This window comes from Pisolithus orientalis (genome assembly GCF_024613125.1).
Source record: "Pisolithus orientalis strain OTSU chromosome Unknown F5J12scaffold_7, whole genome shotgun sequence".
NCBI lineage: Eukaryota > Fungi > Basidiomycota > Agaricomycetes > Boletales > Pisolithaceae > Pisolithus > Pisolithus orientalis.
The window spans coordinates 414,355-441,338 of record NW_026260788.1 but is presented as its reverse complement, the minus strand read 5'-3'; the positions used below and the strand labels follow the sequence as shown (position 1 = coordinate 441,338).

At 47.6% G+C, this 26,984-nt stretch overlaps 1 protein-coding gene across 1 annotated transcript; it reads right to left on the bottom strand.

The window, feature by feature from the left end:
* Nucleotides 1-20,751: 20,751 nt before the first annotated feature.
* Nucleotides 20,752-26,971, bottom strand: F5J12DRAFT_815841 (pleiotropic drug resistance ABC transporter). Its single transcript, XM_051745048.1, is given in 23 exon segments — nucleotides 20,752-21,088; nucleotides 21,161-21,286; nucleotides 21,315-21,474; nucleotides 21,632-21,996; nucleotides 22,050-22,291; nucleotides 22,343-22,411; nucleotides 22,485-22,630; nucleotides 22,688-22,803; nucleotides 22,858-22,972; nucleotides 23,027-23,033; nucleotides 23,053-23,144; nucleotides 23,194-23,297; nucleotides 23,353-23,724; nucleotides 23,779-23,994; nucleotides 24,049-24,244; nucleotides 24,298-24,519; nucleotides 24,574-24,669; nucleotides 24,722-25,040; nucleotides 25,096-25,355; nucleotides 25,412-25,841; nucleotides 25,894-26,108; nucleotides 26,159-26,777; nucleotides 26,859-26,971. The coding sequence occupies 23 exon segments, from the start codon at nucleotides 26,893-26,895 to the stop codon at nucleotides 21,014-21,016; spliced, it is 4,599 nt and encodes a 1,532-aa protein (XP_051602141.1). The 5' UTR covers nucleotides 26,896-26,971; the 3' UTR covers nucleotides 20,752-21,013.
* Nucleotides 26,972-26,984: the final 13 nt, after the last annotated feature.

Here is a 26,984-nt window from a genome sequence, read left to right as displayed (position 1 = left end):
CTTTTGGATCAGTCCTCAAAGAAGAACAGGAAGCACGCAAATCACCCGTTATGTCCATGACGATCGGTCACGGAGAGTCAGCCCCTGAGATGCTGCTGAAGGTATACTCCGAAGAGGAGCTGAAGGAAAGGTTGGAAAGACAGATGCGCTCTTTGGCAGAAGATTGGCGCAAGATTGCCGGATCTAGCCAGTCGAGCGATCCCTTCCCAACAGGAATGCCTATGGACTCGGCTCTACGAGAATGGTATGCTAGGAATTTCGGAAAGGTAATTCCCCCAGAGGTCCCCGTTGGAGGGTCCAGTAAGGGTAAGGCCTCCGCCAATCCTGACGACTCATATGATGTCCGCCCACCCAATGGAGGAAGGGAGTTTAATGTCAGGCGTCTCGGAGAATATGACGGAAGCCACAATGGGCTTCAAACGTGGGTCACACAAGTCAAAGGTTATCTCAACCTCAACAGGCACGTTTACAACACGGAATCGCTCAAGATCTCTTTCGCCCTCACGTATATGACAAAAGGGGCAGCCGTAACTTTTGCTGAAAATTACCAAAACGAAAACAAGCTCCTCGATGGTACCATCTGGTACACCGACACCTTCCAGAAGTTTGTCGAGCATCTTAAAGCTACTTTCGAATCTGGCGATCAAACTGTGCTTGCCATCTTGCATCTGTCTGACATCTCTCAGGGCAAGCGAGAACTTGAGGCGTATATTGCCGAGTTTACCGGACTTGTCAACAAGGCCCAGCTGAAAGAAGAGTCACGTGAAGCAGGGATTTTCTTCAGAAAAGGCCTCAACAAGGAGTACCGAGATTGGGTCCTGAATTCAGGGCGCATGCCTTCCACCGTAGTGGAATGGATTCAGTGCGCAGGAGAAGCCAGGACTGCGATCGCAACAAAGCATATCCTTGAAGGCAAGGAATCCCAGTATGAAAGAAAGTTCATTCATTACCACGGAGGTCCCCGAGATCCCGATGTGATGGATGTTGACAAAAGAAGGCGAAACATATGCCAATCAAACTCTGATGTCACATGCTTCGAATGCGGAGCGAAAGGTCACTACAAGCGTGACTGCAAATCAACCAAGCCTAAACCGTTACCTGGCGTTCGGGTCGTTCTCTCCCCTGATGGAGTAAAGACCGCTTACGTAGGAGATTGTCTGGCGACCCCAGATGAGATGAAGGCACACGGGTTGAATTTTTAAATGGGACTGCCGATACTCCTAAGGCAGGTCCCGCTTCTGTGTTGTCCGCTAAATGTAATTCTATAGAGGATGAATCGAATATGCGTGTTGGATCCCCTCTTGGAAGAGTGTATTTGCTGGACTACACAGCAGGAGTAATGGTTTGTGTCGACTCTGGTGCAGAGGTTTCGCTCATCTCGGAGCGAATAGTCCAAGTTCTCAAAATCCCAACGTACCACGTCAAGAGCAAGTTCAAGACGACTTCCTTTACTGGAAAGGACGTGGAGTGGGTTACGAGAAAAGTGTCCCTTCGGATAATCATCAAGAATCGAGTCGTACATGTCAAGTGCTACGTTGGTCCCCTCATAGGGAAGGAACATATCCTCTTGGGAATGCCCTTCCTTCGAACGTTCAAACCAAGGATGGACTGGGAGCACAACAAGATTACTTGTTGGGATGATGGGTTTGTTCCGACTCGAGAAGTTGATGTTTATATCAAGGAACAGGTGCCTTCTTACGAAGGCTATGCAGTCAAATTCAACGAAGACAGTTCCGTAAAGGAACCGAGGGTAAGTAATATTAACAAAACTACCCTGTCTACAGAACTCGAGGCTGCCCTATCCTCGACAAAGGAGGAAGTTAAACTTCCAGGGGAATATCAAGAATTCGCTCAAGTGTTCTCGGAGGAGGACATACCACTACCTGTTCATCGACCCAGGCTAGATCATGAAATCCGACTCCATGATGATTTCAAACCCAAGAAAGCAGCGGTATATCCTATGGCTCCAGATGAACTCAAGGTCCTGGATGAATTTCTTGAAGAAAATTTGAAATGCAAGAAGATCTGACCCTCGACGTCACCACAAGCGGCTCCGGTATTTTTCGTTGCCAAGAAGGATGGGAAGAAGAGGTTGATTCAAGACTATCGATATCTCAACTCTTTCACCATCCCAGATGCACACCTGTTACCGAACGCCCAGGCATTGTTCGACGAATTGGTTGAGTCAAAATACTATGCCAAGTTTGACATTCGATGGGGTTTCACGAACCTCAGGGTCAGGGAAGGAGATGAGTGGAAAGGGGCTTTCATAACCCCTCGGGGTTTATTTGAACCCACGGTAATGTTCTTCGGACAATGCAACTCACCTCCCTCCTTCCAAAGGTACATGGACAAAACCTTTGAGTCACAACGAGGAAAACAGGTAGGTTACATGGACGACGTCGCCATACACACCAAAACGAAGGAGGAACTCCGAAGTCGTGTTCGGGAGTTCCTGGAGATATGCCGTAAAGAAGGCCTTCAGCTGAAGATTAGTAAATGCGTCTTCGAAGCCGAAGAAATTGAATTCCTGGGAATGGTAATTGGGAAGGGTCGCATAGAGACTTCGCCTATGAAGACTGACATGATCAGTACCTGGGAAGCCCCAGAAAATCTTACAGGGCTTCGACAATTCCTTGGATTCTGCAACTTCTACTGGAAGTTCATCCCCTCCTTCTCAAGCATCGCACGACTTCTACATGACCTGACAAAGAAAGGGGTGTCTTACATTTGGACCCCAGAACGAAATGCGGCCTTCGAAAAGTTAAAGGCTTTGTTATGTTCGACTCCGGTCCTCGCCATTCCCGATTTCTCTAAACCTTTTGCGCTTTTCACTGATGCCTCCAAGCTCAGCACCGGTGCGGTCCTGGCACAGAAGGGCTCTGATGGGGAATGGCTCCCCTGTTCGTATTTATCACAATCCCTCATTGGCGCTGAACAGCACTACCAAGTTTACGACTTGGAAATGCTCGCAGTTATTAGGGCCCTCAAGGCCTTCTGCCCGTATCTGCTCTCCCCTGTCGAACCTACTGTGGTCTTCACTGACCACAAGAACTTGGAATACTACCGAGAACCACAGCAGCTTACCCCTCGCCAAGCGCGGTGGGCCACTATGGTTCAGTCTTATCCGATCCGCTTCTCGTGGCAGGCCGGTCACCTGCAGGTCCCAGCGGATATGCTTTCCAGAAAAAGTGAAACCGCAGAACCTGCCCCTGTGGCCACGGTCCTTCCGCCAGACCTTTGGCTTTCGACGGGGGTGGACAGTCCTCAAATTCGGCTCGTTTCCCCGCTATTTTCACTTACAAAACTACAAAAACAACAGAAAATAAACTGTTTGGTGCGCATTTCACGTGCTTCGTCTGGAAAAACACAGTCTCGTCCTCGTACCAAGCCTTATTCTCGCCCATTTGAGGAACTGTCAAAGGAGAAAAGGCCCTCTAATGCTCGCCCACCTGAGGAACAAGTTAAAGGAGCTAGAGGAATCTACGCCGTGTCGACCGAGTTATACAAAGAAATCAAACAGGATGCCTCCAGGCACAAAGAAGGCCTGGAAGTCAAGGATAACATGACAATCGCCGCTGACGGAACAAAACGTTTCGGAACCACCCGGTTGTATATTCCTCTGGAACATCGCCGGCACTGCATGAAGACTTATCACGATCATGAATCGACAGGTCACCCCGGTCAGAAGGCAATGTTTGCAAAGATGAGAAAGGAAGTATGGTGGGATGGCATGGGGAAGGATATCAAAGCGTACGTCGCCGGATGCCCCATCTGCCAAGGCAGCAAGGTTGTCACCCATCCCCTGGTTCCCCCAGTTGTTCCTCACAAAACACCAAAAACAACGTTACTGTTTCAACAAGTTTCGATGGACTTCATTACGGATCTCCCCATCTCAGGAGAAGAGAAGTACGACTCCATTCTCACGGTCATTGATCAGGGTCTATCCAAGGCTGCCCTGTTTGTTCCTTGCCACAAGTCAATTGACTCCGTGGGACTTGCGAAGTTGTTCCATCAATTCATCTATGCCTGATTTGGATTGCCAGAATCGGTGATCTCGGATCGTGGCCCCCAATTCGCGTCGTCCTTCACCAAGGAACTATATAAGGCAATAGGAGTCAAGGCTAAGTTGTCTAGCGGATATCATCCCCAGACTAACGGAGAAAGTGAACGTGTTAACCAGGAGCTCGAAGGATACTTGCAGTTGTACTGCTCGGAGTTCCCTAACTCCTGGGCCGCCAAGTTACCGTCCGCCAAGTTCGCTCATAATTCTCGCATCCACTCCATCCACCAGATGACCCCTTTTTCCCTACTCCTCGGATACAAACCTTCGCCGTACCCCGAAACAAAAATAACCCCAGTTCCCTCGGTCGAGGAAAGGCTGGAACGGTTGGCTGCCAGCAGGGATGTCGCCATTCTGGCACATCGAAAGGCACAGGAATCGATGAAATCCCGGTCAAAAGGAACTTACGTTGCGCCGAAGGTCAGAGATCAGGTTCTCTTGGATACTTCCCATCTGCGCATCAAAAACCAGTGCGACAAGGTTGCGCCCCGACGTCTCAGGCCATTCAGAGTGACTCACGTTGTGTCACCTGTCGCGTTCCAATTGGACCTTCCCAAGACTTGGAAGGTACACCCGGTGTTTCACAGTTCACGGATCTTTCTGTTCATCAAAAATGAGGTATATGGAGCTGCACCCGCAGCACCACTGCCCGAGTTGGTTGATGACAAGATTGAATGGGAGGTGGAATCTATCCTGAATCACAAAACTGATGGTCGTCGCGGAAAAAGAAAATACCTGGTAAAGTGGAAAGGTTTCCCGTATTCATCTAACACGTGGGAACCCAAAGAACACTTAAAAGAGCACGCTGAAGAAGTGCTCGACCAGTACAAGTTCGCTCGACATCTCAAGTTTTAATGGATTCCCCTCGCTCTGTCAACACCGAGAACGATTATGCTGACCTCCCCACCGCCACTGAATCCTTTTGCAACTCCAACAACGACGGGCTCATACCCCCCGTCGCTGTCTATGCCCCGGCCTCACCTCCAACGTCCCCCCCTGGCTTTCATGTCTCCGGGCTCTCCTTGCCAGTCTCCCAGGCCTGTCCAACATCTCCCGTTGTTGCCCGCCCTCTCCAACTGCATCCACTCCAAAGCATCACGATCAAGTGTGCCCCCACCCCCAAGGTCAGAGTTCTCCCCAGAGAGAACAGTAGCCGAAAGGGAAAGGGTGCTGCACGACCTGACGATGACACCGATAGTCCAGCAGCCCCCTCCGGTAGCTCCCATGTTACCGAGCCTACCGACTTACGCACCACCTTCACAACCTATTCCGACCGCAGCCACCGTGAAGCCCTTGACGTCCTTGCCGCCGCTGCCACTACCAGAACTGACCAGCAAAGACTACCAATCCCAGCAGCTGAATACCTGGACGTTGTGCGGGCACTTGACGTCTTCCACGATGGGGACAACATTAACGGGTGCTCATCAGAACAGGTTGCATATTTTGGGATGCTGTCTGAAATCTACCGAGCATCAGACGTGATCAACAGAGTCGTGTCGAAGATTCGTACAAGGAAGCTGAGCGGAACTGCGCCACTGTCAGAGATCATCATGATCGACATGCTGGAGAAGGCGTCTTCGGATCTTACCGAAGCTATAACTGGAGGTGCCTACCATCACTTACAGCAACAACAACTCGGAGAGTTCCTGGTGCCACCTGCTTCCTGGATTCTGGAGTGGATCGTTCCGAAAGAAGCACTCCCCACCTCTACGATCAAAATAAAAGTGGACATCCCAGATCAGGAGAAGGAGAAGCGGTGGCGAGCCATTGAATTAGGGTTTGTCGACTCCGGAGAACTGTTTAAAGAGGTTAGTGCTTGGCTTGGAACAGGGACTCACAACTCCTCTTGGGAGGTATTGTTGCAGGACGTGTCGTGGGCCGGAATTCATAAAAACTACTATAATGCTGTCCACACAACCGACCCTCTCCCTCTGGCTCCCTTCGTCCCCGTCCCTGCAGATCAGCTTCATTACTACCTCGGAGGACAGTCCCCAGTTCCCCCAGAGCACCCCCTATATCAACATGCGTGCTTCCAGTGTCGTTACTTGGGACATTGGTCCTGCTGCAACGGATGTGGCTCCCGCTTTACTCTGGCCTTCGAGGAACCACCGACTCCATCGCCACCATCGCCCATTGCCTCTCGCACGCATTCCCGTGTGTACACTACTCGCTGACCCCTATCCTCCCGCCCCACTAACGCGAGTTCTGGCCCATCCTCAAGGGTCTGAGGACCTTAGAGGGGGGGGTGATGTTACGCTTCCGTCAGGGGTCTTTCCTTTTTCGACTTCTCGCGGTCACGTGCGTCACGTGCCTCGTCGCATCCCTCACTGTTGTCGTTGTCTTAGGAGTGCGTATGCTCCAAGGGCACCTCGGATCTCTGGTTGTCCAGGTATTTCCAATACCTGTCGAGACTCATCATCTCTGATCCATCGCTCCGCCTCCTTGATGGCGACTTGTTCGTTTCTTGCTCCACCCATTTCCTTTGACTCATTTATATTGCTCATATGTTATACTATAGCTCTGGTGTCTGGCTCCTCGCTGTGCATTGACTGCGCAGCCGGTATAGCCTTTGTTTCCATCCCTACCCCCATCTCTGACACTGGTTGACTCATATTTATTTCAGTGATAGGTTTGTTGATTACTGCAGATACGTGTCGCAACGTGTCGCTCGCAACTGGTACGGTACTTGTACTTAGAGGTATTTAAACCTACGTACCATACCATGTATCCTCAGTTTTTTGATAGCTTGCAACTGAGCTAATTACTTCGCTCGAATCCTTGTTCTCTCTCCGTGTGAACAACCTTAGGGACTTGCCAGCAGAAGGAACCTCTGTCAGATTCTCGCGATAACTCAGCCATAGGGGTTACGACAAGTTCGGCCCGTAGTCTCCCCCTCGTGCGCTTCGTGCCTATTCCATTTGAAGAAGTCACCGTGCTTGGGCATAACAGATGGCTTGGCTGGTTGCTTTCAATTCCACCCCCCTTGCAGTGCTGAACTCAATTACCCTGTGCACAAGAAGGAACTCCTCACCATCATTCATGCCTTGAAGAAGTGGAGGGTCAAGCTGCTTGGTACCCCAGTGTTGGTGTATACTGAACCCTTCAGCACTTTTCCCTACAACATGACCTCTCCCAGCATCAAGCTTGCTGGCAAGAATACATGTCCCAGTTTGATCTGATGATTCATTATATTCCAGGTGAGCATAATGTGGGGGCTGATGCCCTGTCATGATGCTTGGATGACACCCCCCCTGTGGCTGCAGTGTCCATGGTTGAGGTGGACAAGTTGCTGGCAGTGGAGATATTGAAAGGATACATGGAAGATCCCTTCTGTTGGTGACTCTTCTCTCTTCTTGACTCACTTCCTGGTCTACAGGAATGAGATGGCCTATTGTACCTCATGGGTCACTTGGTGATTCCCCATGTACATTCACTACAAGAACACTTCTTTCACCTTGCCCATGATGCCTTGGGCCATTTTGGCACAGACAAGACCTATGTGGCCCTCTGTAATTCATTCTACTGGCCTAACATGCATCATGATCTTGCTTCTGCATATATCCCAGCTTGCACTCATTGTATGTGCAACAAGTCTCTGACTATGGCACCAGCTGGCCCATTACATCCCCTGCTGGTCCCTGATGCTTGTGGGGACTCTGTGGCCATCAACTTCATTGGTCCCTTACCAGAGGACCATGACTTCAATATGATCATCACAATGATGGACTGCCTTGGTGCTGACATATGCCTTGTGCCTTGTCAAAGTTCCATCACTGCCTCAGAGTTCACTACAATTTTCTTCACTCATTGGTATTGTGAAAACAGCCTTCCCTTGGAGGTCATTTCAGATCACAATAAGCTTTTCTTATCTTGCTTCTGGAGGTCCCTTCACAAGTTGATAGGAGTTAAACTCAAGATGTCTTTGTTGTACCATCCCCAGACCAACAGGGCAAGTGAGCACACCAACAAGATGGTCAATCAATGTGTTCACTTCCATGTCAAATGTAGCCAGAAAGGCTGGGTCAAGGCCCTGCCTCACATACATTTCCATATTATGAACACTGTTAGCAATAGTATGGGATTCTCCCCATTTCAGCTCCACCTTGGTCATTCCCCACATCTTTTACCCCCCATCTCCACTTCAGATGCTGAGACAACAGAACATGCAGACACTGCTGCCTTTTTGGCTTGTCTGGAGATGGATGTCCTCGAAGTGCATGACAACCTACTCGCAGCAAAGGCAGCTCAAGCTCATGCAGCTAATTGATGCTGTGTTCCTGACCCAAAATTTTTGGTTGGGGACAAGGTTTGGCTGTCTACAAAACATTGTTGTTGTGAATATATTACTAATGGAACAAATTGTGTAGCAAAGTTTATGCCATGGTATGACAGTCCCTACACCATCTTGTCAGCTTTGCCTGAAACCTCCTCCTATGTCTTAGACATGCCTCATGCAGCCAATGCATGCACTACATTCCACATCAGTCAACTACACACCTTCATGCCTAATGATACAACACTCTTCCCCTCTTGCAAGCTACCTCACCTGGGCCCTGTGGTCATGGAGAATGGACAGTTGGAGAACTTGATTGAGCAGATCTTGGATGAGAAGCAGGTTGGGAGGTTGAAGAAGTATTTGGTGTGGTGGTTAGGGTATGGACTGGAGGATGATGAGTGGTTGACAAAGAAGGATCTGGAGGATTGTGAGGCATTGGATGTTTGGGAAAGGGAGCACCTGCCATAGGGTGATGATGTTGAGGTTGATGAAGAAGAGTTGAGGTCAGGTTGACAAAGAAGATGCTGAAGAAGATGCAGGGTTCACACTCACTCATGCTCCCTCTCCCCCTGGTTGCCTTTTTTTATGGGCTGGGAGGGTGTAAGCATATGCTTACCTTACCACTTACCACTTGCCACTCATGCACCATTCATGCTATTGCTTCACATCATCACATCTCCTATTCCCTCAATCACACCCTCATCTGGGCATGTGGATCCCTCCTGCTGTGTTGTACTGTTTGGACCCTGGGGGTATATATACTGGTGCTGCATGTATGTGCAGGTTGTCTCTTCTTTTTCCCTCTTTCCTCTCACTCACTCTGTTGAGCATCTTGTATCAGTGTATACACTTGATTGTCTAATCCCCACATGCCTGTCCATGTTCTGTCATCATTGTGAGCCATTCTGAGTGTACTCACCCCACAGTGGTGAGTTCCATGATGCTGCATTGGCAAACCCTGGGATTTGTTATAGATTCTATGGGGAAACCATAGTTCCTTCATAATAGTCATAGTGGCCATGGATTCCATGGGAAATGCTACCTGCATTATGAACTGGATTATGAATGATGTGCTAAATGCAGTCTAAGTATCACTAAGGTAAATCAAAGCAAAAAAAAAAGCAATAGAAAACATGGAATGACCAAAAACCCCTTAGTAAGGAGTACCTAACCCCCACACCAGGCTTGACAATGTGCCAGTGCAGCCAACTGTGTTATATGTACCCCACTTGCTCTATTGCTGCAGGGTTGGTTGCACTGCCACATGTCATACATTTTTGGCATGCTCCTTTTTCAAATCATTTCTGTCATTGCCATCCTGCCATTCAGAGCAGTGTACATCACTTTTCATCTGAAGGCTGCACATGTGCATGTTACTGCACATCTCTGTGCATACCTGTACATTTCCTTTCCATTCTGCCCCTTTCCATTTTCTTCCAGTTCCTTTGACTGTTATGCCCAAGCACAGTGACTTCTTCAAATGGAATAGGCACGAAGCACATGAGGGGGAGTCTACAGGCCAAATGTGTCATAACCCCTATGGCTCAGTTATTGCTGAAGTCTTTGGAGGTTCACTCTTCTGGTGATCTGCTAGGGTAGTCACATGGAGAGAAAACAAGGATGAAAGCAAAGGGATGAAGCTGAGTTGCAAGCTATCAAAAAACTGAGGATACAAGGTAAAGTATGTAGGTTTATATACCCCTAAGCACAAGTACTGTACCAGTCATGACAAGATGTGTCATGACATGTATCTGCAGCAATCAACAGAACAATCAGTCAAATAAACAAGTCAAAGGGAGTCATATGGTGTCATATGATGGGGGTAGACAGGGGAACACAGGCTATACTGGCTGTGCAATCAATGTGCAGCAAGGAGCCAGACACTGGAGCTATAGTACAACATCAGAGCAATATAAACGAGTCAGAAAGGAGTCAGAAGGTAAAAACATAACATGTTGTCCATCAGAGAGGGTGGTGGAATACTGGATCAAAGCAGGGGCACAGTCTTGACAGGTATTGGAAATACCTTGACAGCAGGAGATCCAAACATCCCATGCAGCATGTGAACCCCTAGGATGGCAACAATTATGAGAGACACAACAAGGCACATGATGCATGTGACTGCAAGGAGTCAAAAAAGGAAAGACCCCTGATGCAGGCATAACATCACCCCCCTGATAAGGTCCTCAGACCCTTGAGGATGAACCTGATGCATTAGTGGGATGGGAGGAAAGAGGTCAGGCAAGTAGTATAGATGTAGGAATGAGTGCAGGAGGCGATGGGCAACAGTGGTGATGGAGATGGCAGCTCCTTGAGGGCTGGAGTAAAATGGGAGCCACTTCCATTGCAGGAACAACCAATGTCCCAGGTAATGACACTGGAAACACATGTGTCGATAGAGCATGTGGTTGGTGGGGACAGGAGATTGGCCTCCAAGGTAAAACCAAAGCTGATTGAGAGGGACAGGGATGAAGGGAGCTGCAGGGAGAGGGTCAGTGGCATGCACAGCATTGTGATAGTGTTTGTGAAGTCCAGCCCACAACGCATCCTGCAAAAGCATCTCCCAGGCAGAGTTGTAAGTCCCAGTCCCAAGGTGGGTACCAACCTCTTTATACAATGTCCCTGAGTCGATGCAAGTCAACTCTAGGGCCCTCCACTTGTTAACCTTATCCTGTTCCACCTGCTTCTCTTCTTGCTGTTTGTGGGAAACTTGATGGTTCCTCTTGTTTCAGGTGAATCCAATCAAGAAGCCAGGAAGTGGGAGGGGCCAGGAACTCACCAATCTGCTGATGAAGAAGAAGATGATGGGTGCCTCCAGTTACAGCTTCTAAAAGCTCTGAAGATCCTCATTCCAGCATATTGACCATTATGACCTCTGACAATGGGGTGGTGCCACCAAGTTTCTGTGTGTGGATTTTCAAGACAGCTTTCTTGATTATGTCTGTCACTCTGTAGATTTCAGACAACAGCCCAAAATACTTAACTTGTTCTGGTGTGCACCTGTCAATGTCATCCCCATCATTGAAGAGGTCAAGTGCCCTAACAACATCCAGGTAGTCAGCTGCTGAGACTGGTAGTCTAGGCTCATCATCCCTGGCAAGGGCTGTGGAAGCAAGGAGGTCAAGAGCTGCATGGTGTGCACTGTCAGAGTAGGTGGAGAAGGTGGAGTGTACATTGGTAGGTTTGGGAGCATTGGAGGGACCAGCCTTGGCTGTTCAACTATCAGAGTCATTGTCAACCCATGCTTTACCCTTTCCCTTTCCCAGCTGGTTACTGTCCCCTCTGGGGGGAACTCTGGCCTTGGGGGTGGGGACCCTCTTAACTGAGAAGGACACATCTGGATGTGGTTGGAGAGAGTGGGCAACAGGGGGTGAAGTCAAGCATGGCTGTGAGATGGGGGATGAGGGGTATGAGTCAGAAAAGCCAGTGGTGGTCATTGGAGGTGAGGTTGGGGCATAGACAGTGATGGGGGGGATGAAGAGGTCATCCTGGTGTCACACACCAAAGGTGTTTGGTGAGGTGGACATGGATACAGCTGATGAACAGAGATGAAGACCATAGCCCTCATGTGAAGAAGGACAGCCAGAAATGTCAGCAGTCATCCCTCACACAAGAACAAGTCATCAGTGCCAGAGAAAAAGAAAGGGAGTGAGTTAAGTGCTGGCTAAAATTCTTAAGTGCCCATGTATGGCATTCCAGTTTTTGACATATCTCTGCCATTTCTGCAGATACAGAGACCATTCCCACACTCACTTGTAGTGCTCAACCATGCAATCTTACCTTCCAAAATTGGAAAGGATTTGTGCACTCCACACATTTCTACAGCACTCCCTCCAAAAGACACTCATTTTGCTAAATTCTTCTGATATGGCTGCCTCTACATCAGTCATTTTGCTTGTCCCCTTTGCTAGGGACCATGGCTACATATACCTACCAGGAGTTCCTACCAGCTTCTGTCCTGAAGCATCCTGGTACATCCCACCCTTGTCTGTGCCCTCTCAGCCCATCCAGCTTGGACAGTGTGTTCTTTTTGTCAGTATGACCTCTAGGAGGATGTTCTTTGGTCACCTCAGGTCTGTCATTCACTTGGAAAGGTCTTATGTGGTCATTTCAGTCTCTCCAGTCCAAGAAGCATATGGATCCTTCCTCCCTGCTCCCTGCAATGTCTTCATACCAGTCTCATCCATCATTCTTCCAAGATTGCAACAGCTACAGTATAATCTACTGTTCTCCACTCTCCCTGATCACATCCATGATGAGTATGATGCACATCTTGCCTCCTTGTTGCAAGATACAGCAGAAGACACTCCCCATTCATCCTCTCTTCCAACAGAGCCTTGTTCATGAAGTTTTTATTTGCTTCACTGAGAGGATGGTTTGGGGGGGAAGGTTGCAATCCCCTATGCTCCTGTCACCCCACAGACCCCCAAAGCTTGACCCCTGTTGACATCTGACTCACCCTGTCCACTTTTGGATGTACTATATCAGCATCAGATCAGCACTGCCTCTCTGTCATCCCACCTTGGCCTAGAAGCAATCTCTTTGAGATGTGACATGCACAGCCTCCCCCTAATGTGATTCCAGTGCACTTTCCCAGTTCCTGACATCACTTGACTCATACTTTGACATTCTGACTGTCTTTGACTCACCTATTGCCAATACTTACCAATCTTTTGACTTTGCTTACTGATTCTTCACTTTTTGGCTTGCTAATCCTTACCAATGCTTACCAATGCTTTCCAAGACAATTACCCATTGCTCACATTCCTTACTCATCAGTTACCAGTCACTTACCAAGTGTTTGCACCTTGTTTTCCAAGGGCAACACCCCAGTACTGTATACAAATCACTGTACTTAGATAGCAAAAAAAGAGGACATCAGAGAGAGCCCCTCTTGCTTGCATTTTATCATCACTCAGTAATTCATTCAGCAGCTTTGATAGTTGAGACTTTATTAAGGGTCTAACTATCATCTACTTCACTTATCCTTGTCTATCATCAATATACTTTGCTCCAAGCCCTCCCTGAGCTCAGTGCAGCTTAGGACATCAAATTAAGTCATCATCCATCCTTCTGTAGGCTGACAGCAGTCTACCCTATCGCATTCTCTCGCATTCCTGCTCCTTCTTCATCAGGAGCACCCCCAACCCTCAGCACTCATCTTTGAGTGTTGTAGCTCACAAAAACCCTCCCAAAGAACAGGTTCTACCATCTAGGTACTGCATAGGCACACCACCACTCACTCTTTTTGTCTTTTGTGTTGGTTTTGGTTGGTTTTCACCACTGAACCACATTTTGACTCACCAGTCAGCTGTGGGGTCATAAAGGGATTCTGCAAGGGGGAGATCAGTGTAGTCATTCTCAGTATTGACAGAGCAAGGGGAGTCCATTAATTCCTGAGGTGTTGAGTGAGTTTGTACTGGTCAAGGGCTTTGGAGGTATGGTCTTTTATATGTTCCTCTGGTTCCCAGGTATTGGATGAATGAGGGAACCCTTTCCACTTTACCAGATATTTTTGTTTACCTCTGCACCCATCAATCTTGTGATTGATTATTGACTCAACCTCCCATTCAATTTCATCATCCACAAGTTCCAGAAGCAGTGCTGGTGGAGCTCGTCCATAGGTATTGTTTTCTGTATAAGGATAGATGCGAGAGGCATGGAACACAGGATGTACCTTCCAGGTTGGGGGAAGCTCCAGGTGGAACACTACTGGTGACATGACCTGAGTCACCTGGAAGGGTCCAAGATGTCTGGGCAAGATCTTGTTGCACTGGTTTTTGATACAAAGGTGCCTGGTATCCAGGAGAACCTGATCTCTGACCTTGGGTGGCACATAGGATCCCTTCGAGTGTGAATGCATCAAATCCTGTGCATTCTTGTGTGTGAGGATTGCAACATCTCGGTTCAAGGCCAGTCTTTCTAACCTTTCATCAACTGAGGGGACCACAGTGAGCTGTACTTCTGGATAGGGGGATGGGTCATAACCCAAGAGTAACAAAAACAGTGTCATGTGATGAACAGTGTGGATTCTGGAATTGTGAGCAAACTCTGCTGATGGAAGCTTAGCAGCCCACAAGTTTGGCACTTCAGCACAGTACAATCGAAGGTAATCCTCCACTTCCTGATTGACATGTTCACTTTCTCCATTGGTCTGTGGGTGATAACCTGTTGAAAGTTTAGGGGTGACCCCTATTTCTTTGTAGAGCTCCTTTGTGAAGGAAGAAGCCAACTGTGGTCCTCAATCTGAGATTACCCATTCTGGGACTCCATATTGGGAATAGATGAACTGATGGAACAGTCAGGCAATCCTGACAGAGTCAATTGTTTTATGGCATGGAACAAACAGGGCAGCTTTGGACAGCCCCTGATTGACAACCATGAGAATAGGGTTGTATTTTTGTTCTCCTGAGACTGGGAGATCCATGATGAGATCCATAGATATTTGCTGAAATGGAAGCACAGTCTTGGGTGTATCATGTGGCACAATGGGTGGTGTTGGCAGGTGAGTCACTACCTTGGTGGTCTGACATGTAGGGCAACCTGCCATGTAAGCTCATATGTCTTTTCCCATACCTTCCCACCGTACTTCCTTTCACATCTTTGTGAACATTGCCTTTTGTCCTGGATGTCCAGTGGATTCATGGTCATGATATGAGTGCATGCAATGGTGGCGATCTTCTGGGGGAATGTAGGGCCATGTTGTTCTGAATCATTTTGTTCCATCTTCCATGACAGTGACATTGTCCTTAGGTTCCAGGCCTGTCAAGTCCTTTGATGTATCATTCTTGACACACTCATACAGGTCCACAGAAGTAGCGTAAATTCCCTGCGCTCTTTTTATGGGTTTCCTCAAAGGGCAAGTGTCAGGCAGCCAATTCTCCTTTGGTTCATCCTCAGATGGGCAAGAATATGGTTTTGAGTTATTTTTGGAATGCTGAATCTGGGCAGGCAGACATCTGATGCAGGCTAGACAGTTGATTTTTAGTTGTTTTTGTATTTTTGTAACTGAGAAAGAGGGTGAAATGAGGCAAATTTGGGGACCCACCCCCTCCAAAAGCCAAAGGTCTGGGGGAAGGACCATGGCCACCAGGGTGGGCTCCTCCAGAGTGCCTTTGCGGGAAAGAGTGTTGGCCAGTACCTGCAGGCAACCAGCCTGCCAGGAGAACTGGATAGGGTAGGATTGAATAGTAGTGGCCCAGCAGGCCTGGCAAGGAGTGAGCTGTTGAGGCTCATGATAATACTCCAAGTTCTTGTGGTCAGTGAAGACCACTGTAGGTTCAATGGGGGAAAGGAGGTAGGGGCAGAAGGCTTTGAGTGCCCAGATAATGGCAAGCATTTCCAGGTCATAAACCTGATAGTGCTGTTCAGCACTGACCAGGGACTGCAAGAGGTAGGAACATGGGTGCCACTCATTGTCAGCTCCTTTCTGGGCTAAAATGGCCCCAGTTCCAAGCTTCAAAGTGTCTGTAAAGAGTGCAAAGGGCTTCGAGAAGTCTGGAATGGTGAGGACTGGAGAGGAGCATAACAAATGCTTTAACTTCTCAAATGTGGCATCAGTGTTCCGGAGTTCACTGGTAGGACACCCCTTTTTTTGTGAGGTCATGAAGGGGTCTGGTGATGCTTGAAAAGGAGGGGATAAACTTGTGGTAGAAGTTACAGAACCCTAGGAATCTGCGAAGCCTGGTAAGATTATCAGGGGCTTCCCAGGTACTGATGGCATCAGTCTTTCGTAGGCGAAGTCTCCATATGCCCCTTCCCTATTATCATTCCAAGGAATTCTATTTCTTTGGCCTCGAAGACACACTTGCTGATCTTGAGGCACAATCCTTCCTTTTCACAGATCTTCAGGAATTTGTGAATGTGGCTCCAAAGCTCTTCCTTTGTCTTGGCATGGATAGTGACATCATCCATGTAACCTACTTGCTTTCCTCATTGTGACTCAAAGGTTTTATCCATATATCTCTGGAAAGAAGGGGGTGAGTTGCATTGACCAAAGAACATTACTGTGGGCTTGAACAGCCCTCTTGGGGTGATAAATGCTCCTTTCCACTCATCTCCTTCTTTTACTCTGAGGTTAGTAAAACCCCACCAAATGTCAAACTTGGCATAGTATTTCAACTCGACCAACTCATCAAACAAGGCCTGCCACATTAGGTAGCAGGTGCACATTCAGGATGGCGAATGAATTGAGGTAGCAGTAGTCTTGTATAAGCCTCTTTTTACCATCCTTCTTTGCTACAAAGAACACCAGTGCCGCTTGTGGTGAGGTCGAATGGTCGAATTTTCTTACATTTGAGGTTTTCATCTAAGAACTCATCTAAAACCTTAAGTTCATCAGGAGACATTGGGTATACCACCACTTTCCTTGGCTTGAAGTCTTCACAAAGTTGTATTTCATGATCTAATTCTGGCTGATGCACCAGGAGTGGAATGTTGTCTTCTGCAAACACCTTGGTGAACTCCCTGTAAATTTCCGGAAGCTTGACTTCCTCTTTACCAGCAGCCAAGGCAGCCTCAAGTTCTGTGGACAAAGTAGTTTTATTAATTTTTACTTCAGGGGTTTCACCCAAACCCTGTTTTACCACCTCCAGGGACAGGCCAGAAGGTTCCTTCGCACTGTCCATGTCTGAAGATACTACCTGTTTGACAAAATAGTCAGATCCTTCAGGATACACATACCCATCATCCCAACATGTAATTTTGCCAGTTTCCCAGTTCATTCTTGGTTTGAACTCCTTGAGGAATGGCATCCCAAGAAGGACATGTTCTTCTCCAACGAGAGGGCCCACATAACACTTGACCCAGATAATTTGCTCCTTGATCTCCATCTTCAGGGTTACCTTGCAGGTTACCCACTCTTCATCTTTTCTGGTAAATGAGGTCATCTTGAACTTCTTTTCGACCCAATATGTCAGGATCCAAAGTTTCTGGACCATCTTCTCTGAGATGAGGGAGACTTCAGCACCTGAGTCGATACAGGCCCATATTCCTGCCTTGTAGTCCAGTAAAATGACCAACCCAAGAGGAGAATGAATTTGCATATTTGATTCATCATCTATAGAAGTACATTTAGTGGACAACACTGAAACAGGGACTGACTGATGCAGGAGATTCATCAGTCCCCTTTAAAAACCCAACAACTTCCATTCCTCCACATTTGCTTCATGATCTCCAACATAGGCAGTCTTCATTCCATCCTCTGAGAGGACAATGTGGACATTAGACAGTTGAGTCTTGACCTTGATTTTACAGTCACGCTTGATGTGACCTTTGGCTCCACAATTGAAGCATTTAATTTCTGAGCTGGAATGTCTAATGTTCCATTTACATTTGTTGATGTCCATCGCATCAGGATCTTGGGAACCTCCACAGTAATGAATGAACTTCCTTTCATACTGAGATTCCTTCCCTTCTAGGATATGCTTTGTTGTGATTGTGGTTCAAGCTTCTCCCATGCACTGTATCCACTTGATGACAGTGGAAGGGGCATGTCCAGAGTTGAGAACCCAGTCACGATATTCCTTGTTTAAGCCTTTCCCAAAGAAGATCCCTGCTTCATGTGATTCTTCTTTCAACTGAGCCTTGTTTACAAGTCCAGTGAACTTGGCAATATACATTTCAAGTTCCTGTTTGCCTTGTTGGATGTCCGAAAGATGCAAGATTGCAAGAGTGGTCTGATCACCTGACTCAAAAGTAGCTTTTAACCTTTCAATGAACCTCTGAAAGGTGTCGGTGTAGTAGATTGAGCCATTGAGTAACTTGTTTTTGTTTTGATAATTCTCAGCAAAAGAGACTGCTGTGCCTTTGGTCATGTAGGTGAGGCACAAATGAAATCTTGAGGGACTCCATGTTATAGATGTGTCTGTTAAGGTTCAGATACCCTTTGACCTGCATAATCCAGGTCTGAAGCCCATTGTGGCTTCCATCGTATTCTCTGGGATGCCCGACATTAAACTCCCAACCTCCATTGGGTGGGCAGCTTGAGTAGTCATCATCTTCATCAGCTCTAGCTTTCCCCTTACTGTTGCCACCAGTGGGTAACTCTGGGGGTATGGCTTTTCTGAAATTCCTGTGATACCATTCTCTCAAAGCTGAGTCCATAGGCATACCTGTTGGGAATGGGTCACTCGCAGTTGCATGCACAGCCTGGCAGAGCTCCTCCACCATAGCAACTCTTTGTTCTTCCAACCTTTGTCTCAGTTCCTCTTCTGAAATGGTCCTCAGGGGCATTTCAGGAACCAACTCTCTGTGACTGACAATCATGGACATTTCTTCTTTACCATGTGCTTCTTGTTCTTCTTTGAGGACTGATCTGAAAGAAGTCTCAGACTTCTGATCATCTTCTTCTTCTGAACTAAGCACAATTTCTGAATCCCTAAAATGGGATAAATAAGATAACCAGGGATTTGTCACAGTAACTGAAGGACCAAGTTGTCCTAAAGGGATGGGCAGTAGAGGTGGGTTCCATCCAAGTCCAAGCAGGTTAGGTCAAGGAGGGACTGGAGGTTTCAATTTCTGCAGGTTAGACACTTTTACAGAGAGTGACAACAAAGGCTGAGGGAGGATTTATCTCTTGAAAGAGACCTGTCAGTGTAAAAGGGGTATTTGTTGTAGTGTGAGTGACTTTACACATAGGGAGGCACAAGCACTGACTCTAGGGAGGTGATCTATTAAAGCCTAGTGGCTGCCTGTAGAGCAGTGAAGTTGATTAAGGGTAGAGGGGTGTTTCTCGATGTTGTCACTCAAGAGAGTAAAATGAAGGCGAGTTAGTCTTTGCACTGAGGGAGACCAACAAGCCTTGTGTGGAGTATGGATGGTTTGTTGAAGTTCAGTAACCAGGGACAAGTAGACTTTTGTGAAGAGGTTGACAAGTCCTGAAAGCTGCAAGAGTTTTTCAATTTTGTTATGCCCAAGCACAGTGACTTCTTCAAATGGAATAGGCACAAAGCACACAAGGGGGAGTCTACAGGCCAAATGTGTTGTAACCCCTATGGCTCAGTTATCACTGAAGTCCGATGGAGGTTCACTCTTCTGGTGATCTGCTAGGGTAGTCACATGGAGAGAAAACAAGGATGAAAGCAAAGGGATGAAGCTGAGTTGCAAGCTATCAAAAAACTGAGGATACAAGGTAAAGTATGTAGGTTTATATACCCCTAAGTATGAGTACCATACCAGTCATGACAAGACATGTTGTGACACATATCCACAGCAATCAACAGAACAATCAGTCAAATAAACAAGTCAAAGGGAGTCATACAGTGTCATATGATGGGGATAGACAGGGGAACAAAGGCTATACCAGCTGCACAATCAATGCACAGCGAGGAGCCAAACACTGGAGCTATAGTACAACATCAGAGCAATATAAACGAGTCAGAAAGGAGTCAGAAGGTAAAAACATAACATGTTGTCCATCAGAGAGGGCAGTGGAATACTGGATCAAAGCAGGGGTGTGGTCTCAACAGGTATTGGAAATACCTTGACAGTGGGAGATCCAAACATCCCATGCAGCATGCAAACCCCTAGGATGGCAATGATTATGAGAGATGCAACAAGGCACATGTGATGCACATGACTGCGAGGAGTCAAAAAAGGAAAGACCCCTGATGCAGGTGTGACATTGACTCATTTCTGCTGTGTATCACTGCCCCTCACTGCATGGGCCTGTGCTGCTGTGGTCAGTATGGCAGTGTCTTAAGATACAATCATTTATTTGTCTCCTTTTGTGTCTGCCATCAGTAAATCACTTTTGCTGGCCAGAGCTGTCCAGAGCTGTCCAGCACTGGACAGATTCCCTAGGACTGCCAGCACACAAAGTGGTTTACTGATGGCTGTGTTGAATACTTAGAGTTTGTACTTCCACCCCCCATAGGTATATAACCCCAAGATGATACTCTGTATTCCCAAGATTCTTTCTATCTTACAATTCACCTCCCTTCTACCATACTTGTTGCCTCTGAGGGTCATCCTCACAAAGCCAAGTGTCCAAGGACCACTTCAAGTAGAGGAAGTCACATGACTCATACATTAAGTGGTGGACCATAGGGGCTATGACATATTTGGCCTTCAGGTGCCTCTGCCTCTATCATGACTAGTCCATTTGATGAAGTCACCTGGAGTGTTCCATAACAAACTGGGAAAAAAAGCAGCAGTGCTACAAAACATGCAGGAATAAATATGCAGATCCAACACCATAGTAGTCCTTGGTTTTTTGCTGCCTTGCAATCACCCATCTTTGCCTCTTCTGAGACCTCTGCAAATACACAATGTGATAACCAGTTTTCACTGGGAGTGAAGGTTGGTGAAGGTATGTTGGTAACAATGTGACACCAGTTCTGTGAGCCTCATCAGAGAATTCAAGTGGACTTAAACTCAGACTTCACAATCTACATTGACACTTGATGCCTATCTCCTAGTATATAAAAGGGCCTGTAACACATAATGGATGGTTACTGTTTTCCCCCTACTTTAAACTACAGATCAGAGTCTGGATAATTAAATAGCACAACTTGAGGAAGTCTCTTTGTGTCTACATTACGAAGTACCAAACTTTGCATCCAAGTCACATATATTAAGTCTGCCTATAATTAGTGTAGGACATGTATGATCAGTCTCGTTGTCTACCGTATATACATCATCATATATGTTAACCGTCACCAATGATTAGCTGTTTACTTTCGCTTTGTCGGCCAGAATGGCTTAGTACGGAGACGGAATAAATACGTCAGCACAAAGATAGCTACCGTCTGTTCCAATTAATGAGCAAAGGTTTGGGTCAGTCTCCTTTAATTGCACCATGCCTAGTTGAGTTCACTTACGTTAAAGCCTGTGAAGCCGAGCAGTACTCCAACGTCCCTCCAGCGGTGCTGGTACATGATGTTGAAGTTCGAACCCAGATACTGATCCGTGGTGGCGATAAGGGCAGTAGTTGCATGCTGACGTTGCTGAAGAATTCGTCAAATATCCGCCCACTTCACTGATGAACATCGTCATATAATCTCCGCAGGTCATGTTTGAGGGAGGCTGGATAACCACAAGCTCTGTGGTGGAGCAATTGATATCCATGTTGCCAACGGCTGCAAAGCGGGATGTAACTTCCATAGAATCCGCAGGCATCTTACTATTGACATACCTTCACCAATGAGTCCGTCGATGAGATAAGAGAAAGGAGAGGTCCAATACATCCACTTCCACCATTTCAACTGTGAGAAGGGCTGAAGTACGCCGTCACTGTCAACAATACCGATTAGCCACAAGCCAGCTGACGATGGAAAATTGTGCAGACTTACAAGATAATGGTGAACACGAATAGCGAGCTGAAGAGCATAGTGGCAATGGTTGGGGTTGGAGCCAGTGCTGCGAACGCCTGGCCACATGTGGTATAATAGATCGGGAAAATGACGCCAAAGAAAAGGAAATAGTAAGCGGCGCGAGACGTTGCTAGGCCTACAGTCCAGTAGAAAGAGACAAAAAACAGAGAAGCGCCAAGCACGTTCCAGGGTAGCTCAATGATGAGATGAGAAGTAAGGAAAGCCGTCCAGGAGTACATCCGTGAGGGTCGTTCACGGATTTCGTAAATCTGTCGTACAGAAATGTATACGGATTGCATCTGCTGCACAAGACCTACGCAACACATCGACGCCATGAAGACAGCCTATCCGGACACGATAAGCACGGAATGCGCAGCCAACATGTAGAATAACTCACGAAGAGCTTGTTTTGCGTGCCCTGAATAGTGTCATTGGCTTGGAAGAACACAAGCCCGATGATAAAGCCCGCAGCAATATTAAGTACGACCTTGGACATCATGTATGTCGGATTTCTCCAATAACTGACCAAACCACGTTCAGTGAGCATCAGAAACTGCGTCATCCAGGATGTTGCAAATCTTGAACACAAGTGAGTAACATGGATTTCAACTACGGGGCGACTTTGTCCTGCTGTGTAAGCTGCTCAATTTCACTGGCAAGCTCAGCTGCTTCCGGGGATGCCTTCCATACTGCTGTGCCAGTCAATTTCAGAGGTTGCAGTGGCTCCCGCTCCGATAACGTCGAGGATATACTCAGCAGCTAGACGACAATCGGTCACTGCCAAAGTCGGGAGGCGCATACAGGACGACTTACGGATTCGCGCCAGGATCACATGAGGGAGCACCGTTCCTTTGGAAGTAACCTAGTAAGGTCGATGACATCTCGCCAATATCACCAAAGTATACAGTCTGGCCGCCCTTGCGCAATAGAAGCAGGCGATCAAACATTTGAAAAAGTTCACCTGAAGGCTGGTGTATACTATGAAATAGGTGAGGTCGACGGAGAACGACGTCTAAGAAGTTAAAAAGCGCTCACGTGCAAAGGATAGCTTGTCCATGGTTAGCTAGTTCACGGAGAACCTTGACGATAGCCCATGCTGACTGGGAATCCAGACCTGAGGTCGGCTCGTCCAGAAAGAGTAATAACTTGGGCTACCATGCATGTAAGCTTATCGTGACACCAGTGCGCGAAATTGCTGAACTTACTTTGGCGGCCAACTCAACACCAATGGTAGTTCTCTTTTTATGCTCGACTCCCAGCGAACCAACAATTGCATTAGCGTACGCCTCCAGGCCAACCATCTTCAAGCATTTGTCGACACTATATCGAAGGTCAGAATGCGACTGAACAGTGCCAGAAGTACGGAGAACTCACTAGGCTTCTTTCTCCTCTAGTGGAACCTGACTCTGGTTGACGAAGTTTGGCAGAGAATAGTAACGCTTCTCGTACTGTTGCCTCTGGAAGGTGGGTATCCATTTGTTGACAATAACCCCTAAATACCCGATGAATATAAACAACCCGTTAGTGTGACATGCACTTACACCTGAGCTTGGAAATTTGCGGGGAGAGGACGTCCATTGACGAAACGATCGCCCAAGATAATGCCAGTCGAAACACGCTGAGCGAGAACGTTCAACAATGTAGTCTGAATAGGTATTGTCAATGCGAACGATAACATGAGGATGTCGAGGCCAACACACCTTGCCGGCTCCAGACTCTCCCACGAGCGCGGTGAGTTTGCCGGGAGCAACGTAACCAGACACATCGTCTAAAAGCTTCCTTTCGCCACCTTTGACAGGGACAACGTATTCGATGTGATTCCACGAGAAAATATCCGGGTGAACATGAGGATCTAATGCTGATTTCTCATTCGGTGCCTCTATAACAGGCGTCTCGAGTTTGCTCGACATGGATTGAACACATTTCTCTTCGTCATTCCTGCCAGACATGAGATTGGTCCCTTGTTTGAAGAGGGTAATAGACGTTGTAATCGCGTAGGACACGTTCTTCTCGGTCATGATAAGCAAAAATATGAGGAATCCTAGGAGGAATGAACACATGATACCGAAATTCTGCGTGCAGAAAAGCTCAACATTCAACTCATGCTGCGCAGGCGAAATACTTACCCTCCAGAGATTATCGTATTTATAACCGAAGGCATAATATAAGAAAGTGTTCCCGTCCACGGTTGATTGACCCGGTTGGGATCCGACCGTCGTGCACACTTGATTGGCGCTCGAAATATTTTCGTATCCAGGACCTTGAGGGACTAGCGTCGTGCACATTCCCTGAATGGTGTGGAACTCGTTGACCATCAGTGCTTCAAAGCCATATCGGATAGGCTAAGGTCCAAGCCTGTCAGAACTGACAAGGAGATGATATGATGCAAGACGCACGTTGATGTACGTAATCCATCTCAAAGCACCTATAATCTCGCTGGGCGGAATTACGTACCCACTGCAAAGAATACCGAATACCATCACTAATCCAGCTATAGTAATGGCACCAGAAGGTGTCTTAAAGCACGCTGAAACACCTCTGAAAAGAGTTTTCATCACCATCGTTGCCGCGAAAGTGAGAAGAACAAAGATGCTGTTGCACGACTGGTTAATACTGGCAAACTCAGAAGGAAAAATGCGACGCACAAGAATTGCTGAGCCGATTGTTGCAGACGAACCAAGAAATAGAAAACAACTGCGAAGACGAGCTGACAGAGCAAGGCAATGGGGAAGTCGACGATTGTGTGCGCGAGACTCTCGATGAAAGGGTAATACATGGCCAAATTACGTTGCCGAAGGACAATTGGACGCTGAGCGAAAAGAGAGTCGATCTCAGCCATTGCAGCGACAGTGCTAAACAAAAGAGCGCTGACATAGAGATGTCAACAAATTCTTCTACCAAGGAGCAAACCATTCACTTACAAAAACATAACACCGCCGCGAGAGAAAAATGCGCTCGTGGAGTCGGATACCCTCAAATACACGGTGCCCATGATGAGACCTTGAAAGATTTGTCCTCTAAAAATGACAATTTGAGCCAAGGCTCAAGACGGATGAGCTCGACAATTACCCAAGATTGACCACCTGTGTGAGCCAATCACCCTTTAATATCTGCCACCGTCGTCGCATCACAGCGCGAACTTGCATCGGGACGGAGATAACGTAAGGCTTGTTATCGGGAGCATGGCGCGCATGCTCCGCACGGGCATTGACTGCGTATGCTTCTCTTAGTTCAGGCTTGTTGACGTAGGTTGCGTAGTACGATTCCACATCCGAGCGGTTGCGTTCTCCAAACTCGGACGATTTGAAGTACACAGCCATCTCTTCTGCGGTTTTGGGAGGAGCACCATTGAATCCTTCCCGGACTTTCCTAGCATTTGGATCCGTCACTGATTGTCGATGTTAAGCCACAAAATTGCGCAAACATAAACGTCCTGAGCATACCTCCAACGAGGAAATCTGCGGTAGTTTGCCGATTGAAGGGTTCGTAACCCATATTAATGAAATACTGTTTGGCGTCCTTTGCGGGTCCAAAGTACACCATTCTCCCCTCGTGTATGAGGCACACCTTGTCAAATAGGTCATACAATTGTTGACCAGCTTGGTATATGGAGGTGATGGTCGTGCATTTCGAGATATCCGTCGCAAGACGAAGAGTACAGATCAATTCGAGGGCTGTTGACGCGTCCAAACCTCTTGTCGGGCTAAGGGAGTCAAATTAGAGTCACTGGCATCTCCGGAACTATGGTGAAGATCTCACTTGTCCCAAGCACTGATTCTACCTCTGCAGCACAAAGCCTCGGCCAGAGAAACGCGCTTCTTTTCACCTCCTGAAATGCCTCTGATAGCAGCGTTTCCGATCATTGTGTTTCTAGCATGACCGAGGCCGAAGACACGCATCACGACTTCGGTCACCATGTTGACGTACTCTTTTCGTGATTGACCTTCTAGGCGATTGTGTGGGGCACGCATCGTTGCAGCGAAAGACAACGTTTCCTCGACAGTGAGAGTTGGGAAATGGATATCATCCTCTGGGCAATAGATGACGTCCCCGCGATACCTTGTCTCGATATCCTTCGAGGTTAGGGAATCATAAAAGACGTCGCCGTAAATGGAGTGATACTCGCCCCGTTGATTGGCGATTGTTTTCAATAAGGTGGAGCACCCTGAACCGGGACGACCAAGAACGACTAGGAAAGCCCTCAATAAATTAATAAGAGACAAAAGATGCTCAATACACACGAAGCATTTCCCCTGGTCTTACGACACCTTCGAATCCTGAAAGAATATCACGAAGTGGTGGGTGGCGCAAATTGTTGATAATCGAAAGTAACGAGCGTGGATTGAATTGGGAGCCTACTGTAGGTTGTAACGCAGTGCTAGCACCCACGCCAACGACACGCAGATCCCTGAACATCACTCCAAGCTCGCTTGACTTAAGCCCATCGTCCTCCGCTCTTCAAAGGGGACTGAATTCCTGATGGAAATAACCAAAGAAAATACATACCGCCTGAAAAGATCCTTCATCCATTCTTCGAGCCGAAAATCTTTGTCATCACCAATGGTTGTGAAGGTTGCCGTAGACAATGGTCGAAGGATCGATCGAGAGCCTGAACGGCGATGGAGCATAGAGGCAGAGGTGGTCCTTGTGTGTTTGCTGGCCTCAGCCATGTGCACACGACGGGCTGGCATCTCTGAAGTTGCGAGGGCGCCTGAACTAATGTTCGGCTCATATTCTTGAGTGTCGCATCGGTTTAAGACAATGGAAGGCACAGGAGGGGTTGGTACGTCCAGGGTCTTCTGGGAGTTTGAGCTGGAATGCGGCTCGGAGACTTCTCCAACATCCTGTCCAACCTGAAGCTCGTGCGAGTTGGGCACACTGGCCTGGTCGGGTATATCGAGGGGTACAAAAGGAGGGACTTGAACATCTGAGGTATCAAGAGCGGCGCTTGAACTAGTATTCGGCTCGGGAGTGTTTTCAACATCCTGCCCAGGCTGAGCCTCGTCTGCGCCACCTTCATCGACGATGACAGCGGAGGGCGCGGGGGAAGGGGAAGGGGCTTGTGCTTCCAACGTGGGCGCCTCGACAACAGCGCTCTCTTCCTGGGGCGATGGAGACATGTCACCTGTGAGAGAGAGGAAGAAAACGGTCACGGAACGTTCACGTTTTATACGCCGAACAAGGTGCGGTTGTGCAATAAACGTACCTAGCATTTTCCCGAACAGTGTCCAAAGCGATGCCATGACGGCTTGCCCAGATTGCAGATCTGGACGGCGCTGAAACCAAGGTGGCAGGTTGGGTTAGGAAGAGAAAAGTGGTGCTGGTGACATGA

Coding starts and splice junctions, on each gene's coding strand:
- F5J12DRAFT_815841 (XM_051745048.1), bottom strand. CDS start 26,895: ATGGCATCGCTTTGGACACTGTTCGGGAAAATGCTAG. Junction 26,778..26,858: donor ACTGTTCGGGAAAATGCTAG/GTACGTTTATTG, acceptor TCTCTCTCACAG/GTGACATGTCTCCATCGCCC. Junction 21,997..22,049: donor GCACGCAAAACAAGCTCTTC/GTGAGTTATTCT, acceptor GTGTCCGGATAG/GCTGTCTTCATGGCGTCGAT.